The sequence below is a fragment of the Vitis riparia genome, chromosome 19 (genome assembly GCF_004353265.1).
Source record: "Vitis riparia cultivar Riparia Gloire de Montpellier isolate 1030 chromosome 19, EGFV_Vit.rip_1.0, whole genome shotgun sequence".
NCBI lineage: Eukaryota > Viridiplantae > Streptophyta > Magnoliopsida > Vitales > Vitaceae > Vitis > Vitis riparia.
The window spans coordinates 7,283,170-7,301,545 of NC_048449.1; the positions used below are offsets into that span (position 1 = coordinate 7,283,170).

At 34.1% G+C, this 18,376-nt stretch overlaps 1 protein-coding gene across 1 annotated transcript; it reads right to left on the reverse strand.

The window, feature by feature from the left end:
- Nucleotides 1-2,551: 2,551 nt before the first annotated feature.
- On the reverse strand, nt 2,552-8,990 carry LOC117909531 (splicing factor, suppressor of white-apricot homolog). The gene is made up of 4 exons (XM_034823572.1): nt 8,460-8,990; nt 6,471-6,634; nt 5,100-5,921; nt 2,552-4,087 (listed from the first exon to the last, which is right to left on the reverse strand). Exons 1-4 carry the CDS (start codon nt 8,722-8,724, stop codon nt 2,795-2,797), a joined length of 2,544 nt encoding a protein of 847 aa, XP_034679463.1. The 5' UTR covers nt 8,725-8,990; the 3' UTR covers nt 2,552-2,794.
- Between the last annotated feature and the right edge of the window lie 9,386 nt (nt 8,991-18,376).

Sequence of the window (18,376 nt, forward strand, 5' to 3'; positions counted from 1 at the left end):
TTTTCTTATAATTAAGCTTTTTAAAAATTTTAATTATATAAAATATATGAGAAAATTTTTCATTCTGAAAATGATAATTTTGACTTCAAGTTCAAATTTTAATTTATAAGCAAAAATAAAAACTAGATCGCTCCAAAGAAAAAGGGTCCCAAGGTAGCTATCAGCCCGTCAAATTAACATCTTTGAACGAAGAACCAAGGAAGAGGTGAATGCATGTCAAACCTAACATAAATGCCAAGGCATGTTGCGCCACTTGAAAGCAAAAGAATCTACATTTTTCTTGGGCTAATCCGGACTCCATGTTTTTGACATTATTTTCAAGAGTTGGTACCTCTCCCTACTTTCTAACATCAAACTGTTTTTCTTATTCAAACCTATTTCCTTTCATTTCAATCACTCTCTTCTTCTCCATGTGACAACCCTAGCTATCAACCCCGGCCACTTGCAACTTCCATTCAAACTCAACTTGAATTCCTCTCTCTTTCTCTCTCTTTCTCAAGTTTCTCTACTTTACTGCAACCCCAGCTGTTTTCCTCTAATTTCTTTTCTCATCCTACTGGATTCTGCCCCCACTAGACAAAAATCACTATTAATTGATATGGGTTTAATTAAATCTTTCTTTTTTTCACTAACGATAATCTATATTTGCATAGAACAAACCTATGAAAAATGCAGTCTCGGTAAAATTTTTCAATTCCGTAGCTATCATACATAATTTTTTATAAAATTAAAAGTATTTATATATATATTACTTATTTCAAAATTATAATTATATCGTGTTTTAATACTTCACGTTTACAAAAGTTTATCCATCGAAAAAGTTAAATTGGGAAAGGGAAGTCAATGTTGCATATTAATATAAGCACTTTTCACGTGCGGTGCGGAAAAGAATGCTTGAAATTTGAGAAAAGCTAGGGTGGTGGAAGTTTTTTCCCTTGTTTTAATATCTTAGGGGGAAGGACATTTGACTATGAAACCTTGTTTAATTTTGATTTTTGAGTGGCACCCCAACTACTTTTTGTTTCCAATCACAATCCAAATTGTATACCCCAACCACTAACTTTATGATTGATGACTTAATGTCTTAGCCCTAAAGGTCTTTTAGCCTCTAGGATTATGAGTCCACACTCCCCATAAATGCCTATCATGTGATAATTTCCTTTTGGTTGTAAATTGTTTTATGTTTATAGAAAAAAAAAAATTAAGTATAAGAAAAAAAAATAAAAAAAGAACTATTAATGGAGATGTCTAAAAATAAGTTAGTTTAAGAAAATATTAGAAATTATTATTTTCAGGATTTAATGAATAAATACTATTTTTATGAAGGAGAAAATCAAATGGGAAAACTAGAATGAAAAGTCATTTTTAAATTTTCTACTAGATAATTCCAAGAAGGCTCTTCTAGAGAGAATTGATGCTAGTGGACAACAAACTTTGAAGGCCATAGCAATCATCCAATCTTACAAGCATTTGGCATACTATCAAACCAAGAAAAAAACAAAAGGAAAGAAGAAAAACCATGACATGAAAGAAAGTTTAGTAGCCTTTTTTATCAATGAAAAAGAGTGGATCAAACTAATAATTGAATATTTTCAAACTATATATATATATATTATATATATCAATTGTTGAGAATGATGACTCGTTACCTAACTTGGAGAGCCGGCCCACAATTATCATTCTAAGGCATTGAATTAGTAGACTAATTAGGTGATCTATAGTCTATGATAGTAGGTGAAATTCAATGAACGGAAATCATGGATTGATGCGAGGTCATATTCAAGATGCATGGTTCTATCTTACGCAAGAAATCAGGATTCCTCTATTGCATCACCAATACAAAGTATTCAAACTTAATTTGTACTATGTTCATAATATGCGGTGAAGAAAGAAATAAGATTTTAGCAAAAATGATATTCGATTTCCGTGTGATTGAAGTTTTGATTTCCATTTTTGTTTTGTAAAAACGATCCAAGTATAATGAGTGGAAAATAAAACGGACATGCTTAAATCAAAATTGATACACACAATATCAAGGGAGAGCGAGAAACTAAAATCATAGAAAAAGTGAAATTTAATTTGTATGAGATTCACGTTTTAATTTTTATTCTCGTTTTAAAAACAATTCAAATATAAGAATGAGTGGAAAATAAAAAGGAATGTCTTCTAAGAAAACAATGGAATGAAAAAAAGAAAAAAAACCATGTTTCTAAAGTACATAAATGGGCCACTTTGTGTTGTAGGATGAACGGACGATGAAATTCCAAGTTTACTTGACAAGGGAAAATTGCTATCCCACGTGCATACATCGAACACATTGAGCAGAGTCTCTTTGATATGCATGCATCAATGCTGCGGTCTTGTCTTTGACAGGAAAATCTGCGATCCTCTCGTTTTGCACATATTCAATGAACAACGGGTCTTTGTTTCTCTTGGAAAAACCACTCGAATCAAACGTCAACACTAGCGTAGACGCTCGACCATTTCATACTGTGGGGCATGGATATGAAAAATAGAATGAATAGGACAAAATATAGAGAAGAGAAGATGCATACGGAATCGACTTAATTTACCAAGTGTTTGGGCGGTGACTGGATCATCTTAATAATAGGTAAATTTGCTATGAACTCAAAGCTCTATTACAACACTCGGAAACAATCACCAAAAAAGAAGAGGGGAAATCAAAGGGAGAAAGGTAATTATCCATTGGCTCTTTACAACAAAGGCCGAATAATAATATCCGCAGCTGTCATGGCAAAACAGTGGAGTAAACAAAATGGTTTTGCTGCTGACACTACAAGGTTGCCAGTAACATTGCCCGAATTTTGGCTCTAAGATCATCGGAAACCTGGGTGGTATCAGAGGGCTGAGATGGGGGCCTAGGATCTTGGTGGGAATTTGATAAATCCACAGAAGCTTCTCTACTGGCACCTTCACCCACACTGACTTTTGATTGATCTGAGGATTTTGTACTGATCTCCCCTTCTTCCAAGTCTGCTTCTCTTTCTGAATTAGATTTCTTACTTCGTTTTCTTCGGTCCCGATGCTCATCATCAGAATACTCATGCTTGTGCCGATGCCGAGACTCTCGGTCCTTGGAAGAAGAATGCCTTTTTCTATGCTTATGCCTGTCTCTACTGCGATGTGAAGAATGATGAGAGCGGTGCTTCTTCCTAGAGTGCTTGCGATCCCTTCTGTCTTCTTTTTCATCCTCTTCTTTTCCACCATCGCCATAATTGTCATCATCGTCATCTTCTTCTTCTTCTTCTTCATGTTTTTTTGATCTTGACCGATACTTCCTTCTTGATCGCCGTTCATTATGTTCAGTGTCAGAATGTTCTCTTTCTGGCTTCTCAGTTTTGCCGGATGTATCAAAATCTACTGGAACTGAGCTGCCTTCTCTTTCTTTGCTGGCAAGATTTAAAGCTTCACCACCCAACCCACCTAAACCAGAAAACCCAGATTCAGGCGGTTCTACTGATAAGCTACGGACTGTTTCAGTTTTTAAAGGCCCAGCTCCACCTTTTATGATGGCTGCAAACATCTTTGCTCGTTTCAATCTTTCAGCCTTCAGCTTCTGCTCTTTAGTCAAGTGTGCTTCAGATGAGTCAGCCTCACTTGCAGCAGCAAGTGCTGCAGTATTTGCAATAGCCTTGGCAACAGGGACAGAAACACTGGGCCCTTCATTTGGATCTGACTTTTGGCTGGAACTATGAGGTTGAGAAGAAAAGCGACTCTGAAAACTAGAAGCCTGCCCACCCTCACTGCTGAGGCCATGACTGATACCATTTGATGATGTCCTTGGAAGAATGTCGAAATTGGGATTCTTAATGCCTCTCGTGGCAGCCTGAAGAATGGCTGCAGCTGTATCCAAGCTGACACCAATCTGTTGCTGGGTCGGTTTGGAAGGATGATCCTGTCCATCTTTCCTTGACTTGCCAAGTACCATCTTAAACTTTTCTTTCCTGTCAGAATCATATGGCATATCATGATAAGAAGAACCCAAGGAGGCAGCATCATTGGATGAAGCAGTTCTTTTGTCCAGCCCATCCTTCTCTGAATTGAGATTCTTGCCAGTTAATTTTGACTGGAAACCACAGACAATGAAGGCATCAGAAACAAAGAGAACTAAATAAAGCATTCTAGTCAGCATTAGTAATTTATCATGTCAAATCATCTATCAGGTTTGATGAAGTGAATGTTGATAATTGGACAAGACTAAATTATTACCAACCAAGATATAAATACATGGCACCAAACAATTTTACAACACCCAAGTTACAAAAGAAGTGCATTATCCTACACTGCATCCAGTGCTGGATTTAGCTTGTGAAAAATAGGAATCATACATTTCAGTAATTGTAAACCACAAGGGAGAAAAGGAGAACCAAAAATGGGTCCTTGGAGAGGTGAGATATAGAGCATCAGAAAATTTCCTTTCGGTGCATGTTCCAAATCTAAAGCTGTGATTTAACTCCAGTTGAATTAGAGGACAATTTGAAATTTGCAAGATCACAAGAGTAATCCACAGATTTTGGTCAGCCCACTAACTCCTTCAGAGAAAAAAAAAAAAAAAGAGAATGCAATAGCCTGACCATCACATTCTAATTAAACATGCTCAGCAATCAAAATCTGGCCTCAAAGCAAATATCACACCTTCAGATAATGCATATGATCCCTTTAACTTAGATGGGACTTGAATACAAATGATGTCTATCATTACTGATTTGAAGGCTAATGTATTAAGCGATCGTATAGTATGAAAACTAGTACTCTTCAGCATATGGAATGCAAATTATTTAAAATAACAAAGCAGGTTAAAGAATGTATTTAAATAACAAAGCAGCTTAAAGAATGTATTCCCAAATTGATCTATATTTTGACATGACCTGGTGGTAGGAAGACTAGTTATTCTGGCATTTAACTCCAAAAGACACTTACTGAATGAGCATTTATAGCAAAAAGTATTGACACTAAATTCTTCCTTTTCTTATATCCTACCACATCAAAGTCAAGGAAACATTGAGCGCCAATGGACCTCCATATCTCATATCATGCCAAATTTAATAAAAAAAGAAAAAAAATGTTTTCATAGAAACACACCTCTTGAGCTTTTGAAGAACTTGCAGATAATAAGGGTAATACTGGTTGGATGGCAGAAGAAATGGAAATCTCCCATGTTTATTGTCCTGTTCAACAAGCACTGCCTCAAATTCCTTCCCATTTTTTAGAATGAACTCAACTATCTTATCAACCAATCTCTTTAAATCAGAGGGAGGCTCCAAAACCAATGTTTTAACCTTGGAGGTGCTTGGCAATGCAGAAGTCTGTGACTTGTCCATGGCAGCACCAAGTGAACCCAAGTCTTCACCTTTCTTTTTCAAGCTACTTGCAGCTCCACCCTTAACTGTACTGGCAACACGGTTCCTTTTTGACAGAGGAGCTTTTTCTTTAGGAGGCAGATGCTTAGGAATTGCTTCATTGTTTCCATCTATATTCATAGAAGAAACCATCCCCCCTGAACCATGAGAAACCGCTGTATTAGCAGCCGTGGAGGTTTCCTTACGATCATTTTCTTGAGATTCAGAGGAATCCATATTTGTGCCCTCCTCATCCTCCCCAGACCCATATACAGAACCAAGCAAGGACAAAGCTCCACCTCCTCCAACACCACCTGTCTGATTGTCCTCATTATCAGCTTTCTTCTCTTCTTCAGTTTTGCCATCAACATCAGACTCTAGAAGTTCTCGGTGGTCAACAAGAAACCTAAAGTACGCATGAAGATGGTGGTCAGGCATCAAGAATCCAAATGTTGGGTTGTCTCCTTGTTTCACCCTCAAAACAATTTCTGATTGCCCACCATGTCTGCTAACAAACATAGCAGTCCTCGCAATGATCTGATGTAGCTTCTCTGTTGGAGGCTGTAAAAACATACAAAAAGCAGTTCTTTCTTTCAACAATGCCATACTTCACACAGGTGCAATATTAAAAAGAAATAGAAAGCTTACTAAGTAATTCCAAGATTAAACTACCTATCAAAAAAAAAAGTAATTCCAAGATTAAACCATTGAATCTCAAATACATTCAGATAACCATAAAGATTAAGCAAAAGAACTCTATGAAGAAATGTTTCATCCAATTTTTTCACGAGTGGTTTTGAAGATGATCCTCCCTGGTAAAATAATGAAATTCTATCATCCTAATCCCACCTGCGCGGTCCCTTGGTCATGACATCAAAAAGGAACAAGTTGCCCATGAATGGCAACCTTAGGTCACAAGAACTCCATGCGTGCCCCGAGCATCTGAAACTTAGACATGGTAAGCCTTAGAATAACATATGTACCCTAGACAATTGTCATGTCTCCAGATTGGATAAGCATAAGTGTTAAAAAAACAACAATCCAGGCTACATAGAAAAGAGGGGGAAAAAAAACAATTGGTGAAGAGAAACTTAAAGAGGAAATACTTACTAGGTTGTTGAGTAGGTTTTCGGGCACTGGAAAGGGTGGATGGAAAGCAGTATCTGATCCAGCATCAGCATTCTTTTGGTTGGAAGAATCATCAGGGTTCCCATATGAAAAGGCAACAGTGTGATAGCCAGCAGCATCTGCCTTTTCCAAACCATTATCTAATTCTGTATATAAGAAGAAATAAAGTCAAAATTAATTCTACATGTGCTTGTTCTACCCTTAATAGTGTGATAACATACATAACCAAGAAAACACATTAATATTGAAGATAGAAGAACATTAGGGAATTGCCGGAGTGAGATTTAAATACCCTTACTTGTCTCTCTGAGATATGCAACTGTTGCAAACTAGACACTGTTCCTGCAAACTTTGAAATGATTTTGAAAACAGAAGCATAACAATTATATAGATTAGCAACAAACACCCAGAGCTCAACCCAGCTTACCAAATATTGTTTCTACCCCGACACATCATTTCCAATGCAGCACCAATAAGAAGACTTAAGATTATTAGTACTTCTAAAACTTGTTTACCTGAGAGATGCCAATAGATGAATACCCTTGGTTCATGGTTCACCATTTGGGATTTCCAACTCCACTCTAGATAGTTATGGAAAAAAACAAGAAAGCCTTCTTTAAATCATGCAAATTATCCATGAAGATGAAAACCTCCACAAAGCAAAATTGGGCAAACTCGTCATCATGACTCCACCTACTGACACAGTTACAATTTCTCCCTTCAGAACTTCCATTGTCTTAATATTTTCAAAAGTACCCTTGTAATTAATCTAGATGAAGTTTTTTGACATATCAGTTAAGAAGAATGGCATTTTCCTGATCAAAATTAGAATCTAGCCCTCTGCACCCCATGGATCTTATAATTCCGATGACTCTTTTTGATGCTATATCTAGAAAGTGCTCATGTGCTTTCCCTCCTTTTTCTCATGGGTCAAGTTTCTAATTTCAATCACTGGAACGGTTCCAGAAATGAATATCGTATGCAAAAATATAGTGGACTCGTCTAGATCCAGTTAAATAAATAATAGTATACATATCAGCCTTTCAGGTTGTATGAGGATTATATGTATCAGCTTGAATGGGTTAAATGAGTCATAATCAAATTGATTTAAACATGACACATATTAGATATCTTGTGAGCTTTTAGAGGACTCTTTATTTCAACACAATCTCCTTGATGTGATCAAGAACATGAGAAAAGGAGGTTAACTTGATATCTAGTGGTACCATATTCTCATTGTCGTAAATAGTTTCTTACCATCTATTTGACAGATGACAGAGCAACTAATGGCAAGTCACTACATCATCCCACATAGTCACATTTTAGCATATGGGTCTATAGCACCCATATATTTCATATGATGCTATACAATCTTGCTGTTGTATGACATTAAAACCAATGAGGCACCACCACATTATCACATGCTGGCAAGCATTACCACATAGGCCTCATTCATTGCAAACCATGACTCATGTATATCTTAATGTGCTCGTGAAGTAGCGTCCCACGAGTGGCCATGTCAAGTTGTAAAAGAGATCATCATCTCGGCACTGTCCAACTATTCGACAAAAAAATTCAATTTGAACTAAAATTCAAGCTATATTCAATAGCCCATGCTCTAGAACCTTTCCCCAGAGACATTGAAAATACCTTTTTTTTGGCCTTTTAGAGAGAAAGAAAGGGAGAAAAGAAGAAGAAGAAGGGTTCCCTAAAACAACTACTTTTCACAAATGTTCATCATTTTCACTTTCTGAAATCTCTTCTTCTCAGCAACAAATTTCATAACGGAAAGCAGGAAAAAACCAAACTTCGCATCTGACCACAGAAAAGTTACTTATACGGCAAATTCGAAAACCCAGAACCCTAACCTATGAAGTTAATATCAAGATGCTGTGATCCTTAATTCAATTAAGAGATACATCTACAATTAAAAAATGAAAATAAATAAAGCACATACATAAAAATATTTACCTTGTTCATCGGAAGGTGGCGGAAGATCGAGGAACCTTTCCTGATCGAGCTCCAACTCAAGCTGAGAAATTTCAGCAGGCAAAGCAGAGGAGTGGTGGCGCCGCCTCTTGAACGGCGGTAGCGGTGTTGGGAGAAGGTGGCGAACGTCGTAGCGATCGATGAGAAGAGAATTCCATTCCACGAGAGCGTCATTAGAGTTGACGAACGCCGAGTTGGCATCGTCGTCAAAGAGGAGGGCGTGGCGGCCGAGTACCTCCAGATCCATCGATCTCGATCGTTGAAACTGAACGGAGACGGAGGAATATGGACGACGACGACGACGACGACGACGGTTATGGTGGATAGGTAAGGGGAGAAGAAACCCTAGAAATAGAGGTAGAGAAAATTGGTGTTATCGTTGAAACTGAACGGAGACGGAGGAATATAGACGCGACGCCGGTTATGGTGGATAGGTAAGGGGAGAAGAAACCCTAGAAATAGAGGTAGAGAAAATTGGTGTTACACAGGTGAGGATTTGTGTAGAACAGACACATGGCGTCGTCTCTTTCTTCCTTTTTGGTTATTTGGATAAATGGGTCAAAATAACCCCAATATTTGCAAATCTAACCCACCGGCCAAAAAGTAAAAAATAATTGTTGATTCATTCTTTTTATTTTCCTCCAACCCATATTCTCTTTCGCTCCGTTTACGGAACGACGCATTATCTTTCATCTTCTTCTTCTATTTCATTTTCTTCCTTTGGTACATGAAACGGAAAGTTCATATTTTCTTTAAAAGCCCTAGAAAATTTATTGTTTATCATCTATTTTCTATATCATTTGCAATTCTTAGAAAAATTATCTCATCTCATTTTATCATCTTGTCTATCCTCTTATCATCTCATCTTTTTGTCAAATTATCTCATATTGTATCTTCAAACACGATAAAAATAAAGTTATTTCATATTGCATCTTCAAGCACGATAAAAAAACGAGTTCATTAGAGAGCAATAGAAGAAAAAGGTTAAAAATGGTGGTAAAAAAAACAAAAATCCTAATTGCGAACCAGAAAAACAAAATTATGAATGTGAACTTAACTGTGATTAAGTTCTTTATTAATGCAATTTAATTACTATTAAATTCAGGTGAAAATTTTGATTGTGAACTTAATTGTAGTTAAATTTTTTGTTAATGCAACTCAATTATGTGAAAATTCTGACTGAACTTAACTGTGATTAAGTTCTTTGTTAATGTAGCTCAATAATAGTTAAGTTTATGTTAATGCAACAACTATCAACTTAACCATAATTAAATTTAACCAATTAATTTATATGATAAAACTAAAATATTAAGGTCACGTTTGGTTGATCGAATATAACATGAGATAAAATATAGTATATCATATTCTATATTTGATTAATAATAGGATATGATAAGTTATCTCATCACTTATCATATCCTATATTTAACTAAACACGAGATAGGATAAGTGATCGGATATATTATCCACCCTCTATTTTTCATCAATTTCATATAGGATATGTTAATCTCATGGGAAGATATAAGATATACATGTCTCATGTATCAAAATTTTATTTTATTTATTTATTTTTATTTTTAATATATTCATCTTTTTATAAATTAAATTTACGATTAAAAAGAAAAACTAAAAAATATTTATAAAATAATAATTAATATATGATATATATATTAAATAACATAAAATAAAAAAAATATATTTGTAAAGTTTAAATATTTTAATCATAAACATGGTTAAACATAAATGAAATTTCATTTGTTTTAACTAGAAAATATTTGAATGTCATATAATTTTTATTTAAAACGTGAAAAAATAATATGTATTTCATATTATTTTTCATTCATTTCACACACTAAATATAAATATAATATAATATAATATAGCATATCTCATTTATGGTTGGGGTAAAACAATTGAAGCTGCTTTCAGTGGGTAAGGATCAGGCTCGAGTCGCTTTTAGCTTAATATTGAGGTAAGCCCAAGTCATAACATTATAATTTGGATGACTTAAAAGTTGAACCCAAGTTGAATTCGAGTTCTTCAAAATAGACTTGGGTTGGTAGGATTACTTAGATTTATTGTGTTGTATAACTCAAAATTCATCAATAATATTAAAAAATAATTATATATTTATAAAAAAATTTAAATAGTAAATAAAATAAAATTTTAAGATAATATATATTTACATATTTTTATAAAAAAATTTAATATTATTATATAAGATAATTTGTATTATAAATATTATAAAAAATTTAAATTAGGTTCATGCTAGACTTGAATCAATGAGCCCAGCTTAAATTGTGCTTGGGTTAAAACAACCTAACCCAAATCCAATCTGAATATTAAAAAGGGAGAATTACCCTTAAGGGTAGGCTGGGGAAAAAAAATTACCGATGAGGGTAGGTAAATTTGATAATTCTTTTGAAGGCCTAACATTTTTATTAGACCAATTTACCCTCAATTAAATTCTAAAATTATAATTTATAAGGAATTTCTGATCCTGGATCCGATCTCACTAAATAATCCTTGGGAAGCACATCTGGAACCGTGGGTGGAGGCGTTGGATCTTGCAATTTCACGGGGGGAGGCGGAACGATCCCTTTATCCAACCCAAACAGAAAATCCGGATTGGTCTCGGAGGCCGCCGCCTGAGGTGAAGAACCTTCCAGAGGCTGGATCTGCACAGAATTCAGTGTGTCCACGAACCACTGCCGCTCTGATTTGGTCTCGTCGGAACCGAAACTGGTGGATGCAGGAGGGGTCAGCGGGAAGAGAAATAACCTGAGTCTGGCCTGCTTGTTGGATGGGCGGCACAATCGATCGTACTCGAGCATCATGTGTTCAAGATCCTCATCGTTGGTAACGGAGATCAAAGAGTCGAGATCTTCACCGGGTAATTGATAATTTCTTCATTCTCCTCCTCCATTACTCTCCATCCGAGACTATACAGTTGGAAAGACGTTCCACTTTCATTCGACATTGTTGATCTGATCAAAGGTAACCCTCAATCCAAATTTATTTTGGGTTTTAGGATTTTAATAGAGCAATTGAGTCTCATTTCCCAGTACTTCTATCTCTAAAACTCTAATTCTTTAATTCATGAACTTGCTTACAAATGTGATTTTAGATTTCATCTTATTATTTCTTGGAAAACCTAGTCTGCCTCAAAGATTGGTTGATATCCTGATGAAAAGCATCAAAATGTTATTTCTATGATTTATTTTATCGTATAGTTGGAATCTGGGGTGATCACATAAGTAGCCAAAGAGTATAGTTTGGGTTCTTTATTTGCCTAGTCTATCTGTTTGCCTTAATCGATGTGGAAAGACACAGTGCCTATGTTTTGCCCTGTGGTCCACAATTTCTTATGTAAATTGTGAACAAGTGCAGTGGATATATGTTTCCATTTCCAGTTCATGTCTTGTGCATCTTGAATGAACAAGTTACCTAGGGATTAGCTGTTGTTTTTGTAAGATGTTCTGTGTGAATTATGATCACAGTGCTCAACAGTGATGTCAAAAGAAGGGAAACAAGGGAAAATAAGGTACATTTTTGGGTGCTTTTCCATGTCTGATCTTCTCATGAAAGCTTTAACTTTCTTGTTGCACCTTCATTTATCATGGTGAACATTATTTATATTCTTAAATTGTCTTTGGTTGATGAAATTATGAAAGTGTATTTCTGTTTGTAAATTGCGCTAACCCTTGAAAATTATGAGAAATTGGTTACATTTTTTGTAGATTGTCTTTAGCCATTCAAAGTCTGAGTTAATCTTGATAAACTTATTTGTCACTTTTTTTTTTTTCTCTACCAAGAATATGTTGGATAAAAATGATTGTCCATGCTTTGAATGTAGTTCCGGATCTGTTGTTTGTGCAGTTGCTGGCTGTGGTGAGTTATTACCTTAGTTTCTGTTCATACATGCCTCTACCTGTTCCTGAAATCATTCTCTTCTAGTCATTAGCCAGGTCTCATTCAATTATAACTTTTACTCTAGTGATTCAAAAAGCTTTTAGATGAAAATGATGTTAAAATATCCCATGATCTACAGGACCAAATGTTAGCCTGTTTAAAACACTCGGGCTGCTGTATAGGATGGGTTTACTTTAAGTTCAATATCCCCTTGGTCTAGATATAGTTAGTCTGTAATTTGAAAGCTATTCTCTTATGCCATATAGTAGAGGATCTTTGTATAGAAGGTTAGTCTCATTCTTAAATAACACAACCCCAAATGGGAATAGTCTCAACAGGCCACAAATTTGGAAGCCTCTGTTGACCATATTTGGAACTCTTAGTTAAGACAGAGATGGAAGGCCTCAGAACAACTTAATTCAATACTCAATAAGCCTCAGTCAACTACTTGTGGTCGGTTACATCAATCTTCTTCACTATTCAGCCTGTTTCATCCATTCCTCCATTAGATCCTTGCTAATCATGTTTTTTCATTATAACATATCATTGCTTGTCTTTTTTTCCTCATTTCTGTTATATCTAAATGATTATCCTCATCCTTGGGGATCATATTCTTTCTCTATACAACTCATTTGTTCAGGGGAAAGGAAGGGGTTTTCAAAAGCCCAGCACACTGGGAAAAGATAGATTGGTTCACAATAATATAACCTATTTGGGTTATCCTTTGATTAAGAGATTCTAACAGCTGTCCTCTGTCTGGGTGAACATTTACACATACAGTTATGATAAAGTAGATATTCACCATTTCTAGTATTACCTCTTATATTTCTAAATGAAGCACTTGAAGATGCCATGATGTAACCTGTATTTCAATGGAAAACAAGTTAAACAAATGTAATGAACATGTACAAAGTCAATAATGATCTTCAAAATAACATTAAAAACATGGTTACAAACCACCCTAAATAATGATAAGATCATAAGTCTAAAATAATGGCATATGTAATACAAACATCTTTGTCATGACAATCAAGTAAATAAGTAAGTTACAAAACAAATTCTTACAGATTCTAATTTCATAAACGACACATATCATCACAATCAAAATAAGATAAAAAGTAGCATGTCACCAAACAAGCATAACACTAGAATCATGGAGCGGGTAATGGATTTTTGCATGAAGCTCGATTATGGCCTGCAACTTGACATCGTGAACAGAAGATAAGCCTTTTTGAACTAAATTGAGACTCTATTCGACGGTGTCGAGGCCTTCCAGGTGGTCGTTTTGAGCATTGAGGTTTAAGTGAAGGATATAAGCGACCTTGAGCATCACGAACACATCCATCAGCATCAACTGTAGGCATATTGTGATTTGGAATTGAATTGAAGTGTCCAGAATATATCAACTCTTGCATTGGAAGCTTGAAATATGAGTCAACATATTCATAAACATCTTGTTTCATCTGGCGTATTGCTGCACATGCATGCTCACAAGGTATTCCGGCCATTTGCCAAGCCTTACAAGTACATGTACGCTCTCTCAAATTCACGTCTACATATACTTTCATATTGAATACCTTAAACACACCACCAACATAGGGATATACAGGCAATGACCCACTCTTTATAATGTTTTCCAACAACTTTTCCTCGGTCTTTGGGCCAATTGCAGCTTTCCAATTTTCTGTAGAACCCATATGATCACATGCTAGATGAGCAAACTTATCCATATGTGTCATTACTAAGTTGAAAATTGTGTAATGACGTTCCTCCTTCAGCCAAGCATTGAATGATTCAGCAAGATTAGTTGTCATCTTATCCCATCGTTTTTTGGCAAACTTTGACATTGCCCAATGTTGTGGACTGTTCTCTTCAACCCACTTCGCTAGGTCACTGTTATATGTCTTTAATTTTTCCATGGCTACAACATAATCATCATCCAACCTAGCATACGCAACATTATCAAGTAGCAACAATGCATCCATTTTACATTTTTTTCCCTTCATACTATGTTTCGTCACATAGCTACTAAAATTCTCTTTCACATGACGATAACAATATGCATGATTTTCTACTCCAAAAAGTTGAGAAACACTACGAAGGATTGCTTGATGCCTATATGATATTATGACTACCTCTTTATCTTGAAGTATGCCCTTCAATTTCTGCAAAAACCATAGTCAATCCTCATAGTTTTCTGAACTTACAACACCAAATGCAATTGGGAACATGCCATCATCAGCATCATAAGTTGTTGCAGAAAATAAAGAGCCCCTATACGGTCCACTCAAATGAGTTGAGTCAATTGCAATAACAGGTCGACAACCCATTAAAAACCCTTGAATTGAAAAAGAATGTGCAATGAACAATTGCCAAAAATGCCCATCTTGTCTGCTATATTCAACAATCGTCCCTGGATTAATGTCTACCAATCTCTGACATAACCATGGCAACAACATATATGAGTTTTCTGGAAGACCATATATTCTCTCTTTTGCCATTTCTTTGTATGTCCAAGCTTGCTTATAACTCAATGAAACACCATACCGACTCCTGAAGTCTTTGCAAATTTGACGGGGCAAATACTGAGGGGTTGCCCTTATTACTTGCTCTATGACACGAGCACCTCTCCTTCCCCGCATTGAAGGTTGGCTTGAACACTCAACATCTGCACAATGATTGTGTACATCAATGAAGATGTTAACCTTCAAAATTTTGGTTGTGCCTACTGAATTAGCAGTTATTCTCCAAGGGCACCCATCCACTAAACAACACACAGATATTCGCTTTGGAGAGTTCTTTTTGAATTTGTATTGAAATCTACCGACTAATGACATCGTATATAATGCATTTCTAAATTCATCTGCATTAGGAAAACTATGCCCACTCCCAATAATAGGTTGAGGACAAAGACTTAAACCATGTGGCATAACTTCAGTTTCTGCACATCTGGACATGAAGCCTTGAGAAAGTCCTAAATTAGACTCATTGTTTGCTTGACATGATGCAACTGAATTGTGTGTTTCCTCCGTACTATTGTGACTGCATATTATAGCACACTCAGTTAATTAATATTAAAAGCACTTTGCATCATGGAATTAATGACAACTAATACAAGATATATCACTTACCAATAATCATTTTGCACATTGACTATACCTCCTTCAACTTCTACTCTTCGAGTCCGTTTTAATACATAAATACGAGCATAATCATAACTATGGGATAACATCATATGCATGTCCTCATCATCATCCAACTGTTGAAGTGCAGATGGATCAAACTCAAGGGTGTAATGAAATGTATATCCATTTGAATTAATATCCAACCGTTCACATGCCTTTGAAACAAATTCAGCATATGACATCCTTTGTCCAATGTACATGCCTTTTTGTTGTCCACCCTTGTATTGTATTTGTTTATCCTCCTTAGGTACAATCTCCTCTCCTTCATGAAGGTAGCCATAAATAAAATTTTCTAAGTCCATTTACCAATTCAGAAATACGTCTTCTTTCACCGACAATCAAATCAATCTATTTCACAATATTACAATCAATGAAAATTTTACAACGAATACAAAATAAACAAATGAAAATTATAATCAATTGAGACATATTTTATATAATAAATAACAATATTTGTTGTATATTATACATGTTAGGGATATGCCAAAGAACCCATAATTGCCCAGTTTCATAAGAAATTTGACATTTTCAAAATTTTACCTTATCGTAATATATCGTAATGTTATTGTATTTGTATTGTAATTGTACTGTATTTTTATTATACCTCTATATTTTTATATAAAAAAAAATTAATTTTATAGATTTTTTTTTATCCATCATTGGATGATAATCAACAACTATTTCACAATATTACAATCAATGAAAATTTTACAACGAATACAAAATAAACAAATGAAAATTATAATCAATTGAGAGACATATTTTATATAATAAATAACAATAGTTGTTGTATATTATACATGTTAGGGATATGCCAAAGAACCCATAATTGCCCAGTTTCATAAGAAATTTGACATTTTCAAAATTTTACCTTATCGTAATGTATCGCAATGTTATTGTATTTGTATTGTAATTGTACTATATTTTTATTATATCTCTATATTTTTATATAAAAAAATTAATTTTATAGATTTTTTTTTTATCCATCATTGGATTATCATCAACAACTATTTCACAAAATTACAATTAATGAAAATTTTACAACGAATACAAAATAAACAAATGAAAATTATAATCAATTGAGACATATTTTATATAATAAATAACAATATTTGTTGTATATTATACATGTTAGGGATATGCCAAAGATAAATGTTAGGGATATGCCAAAGAAATGAAAATTTTACAACAAATACAAAATAAACAAATGAAAATTATAATCAATTGAGACATATTTTATATAATAAATAACAATATTTGTTGTATATTATACATGTTAGGGATATGCCAAAGAACCCATAATTGCCCAGTTTCATAAGAAATTTGCCATTTTCAAAATTTTACCTTATCGTAATGTATCATAATGTTATTGTATTTGTATTGTAATTGTACTGTATTTTTATTATACCTCTGTATTTTTATATAAAAAAATTAATTTTATAGATTTTTTTTTTATCCATCATTGGATTATCATCAACAACTTCATGTATTGAAATTACAATAGTGTATTTTTGTTGTTGTTTTTTTTTTTATATATAATTTTGGCTTGCAAGGATGCTTTATGATAGGAATACAACATGATAGCCTAGAAATGCCAATTCAGTAAAAAATAATTCAATATTTTGTCATTTTGGTATATTATAATGTATCATAATGTTAATATTTTTTCATTGTAACTATATTGCATTTGTATTGTACTTATACTTTATAACTGAAATAATGGTTCTTTTACACAACCTTCAAACTACTAGGCATTCGACTCATCATACCAAAATAATACTTATACAAAAAGGTAACAAATTTATAACAAAAATATAGTGATCTTAACTCTTTATCAAATTCATAATAAAAGACAAAGTGGTCTCGTACAAAGGGGATTTCAGTTTTCAATGACAATCCAAATATGTTTATAAATACACAAACAAAGTGGTCTCAAATAAGCATGAAACAACTGAGAACATTTTTTCTTCAATCATGTCAAAAAGTCTTAACAAACAAACTAAAGTGCAAACCTTTTCAATGGAAATCAATAATAATCATATCAAACAACCCACCCAGAAAATAAATTAAAAATAAAAACACATCTTCAATATGACCTAAATAATATAAAAAAATTCAAAATAATAAATTTAAATAACATTTAAAAAAAAATGTAATTTCTTTCTCAAAACCTCATTCAATATTTCAGATCTAATATCTTACAGCTACATTATTAAAATTATTAACTTTTCCTTCATTCAATCCGATTTTTAAATTATTTATTTATTTTTCCATAAACTGACGTTTTTTTTTGTATTAAAAAAAAAAAACTAACCTTTAATGGATTTCTTGCTAGATTCACAAAAAAAAAACAAGTTTTGTGTATCGGTTGCAGAGAATGACCTGAAGTGCGCACCTTTTTCCTTTTCCCTTTTTCTTCTACAACTCGGCTCCAGGTAGGTTAAAGAAAGGGAGAATTTAATAACCTGAAGTGCGCACCTTTTTCCTTTCCCTTTTTTCTTCTACAACTCGGTTCCAGTTAAAGAAAGGGAGAATAAACTCTTTTTTATTTTCTATTGCTTTTCACTTTGCTTGCTTTTCACTTATTAAGGGTAGTATTGACATTTACACAAAATAAGGCATTTGGACGAATTATCATAATTTTACCCTACCCTTTACAATAATTATCAAATTTACCCACCCTCATTGGTCATTTTTTTTCCCAGCCTACCCTTAAGGGTAATTCTCCCTATTAAAAAGGATTTCATCCAAACATCCGATTAAGTTTAAACCAAGTCAGATTGAGTTAACCCACCTAAATGG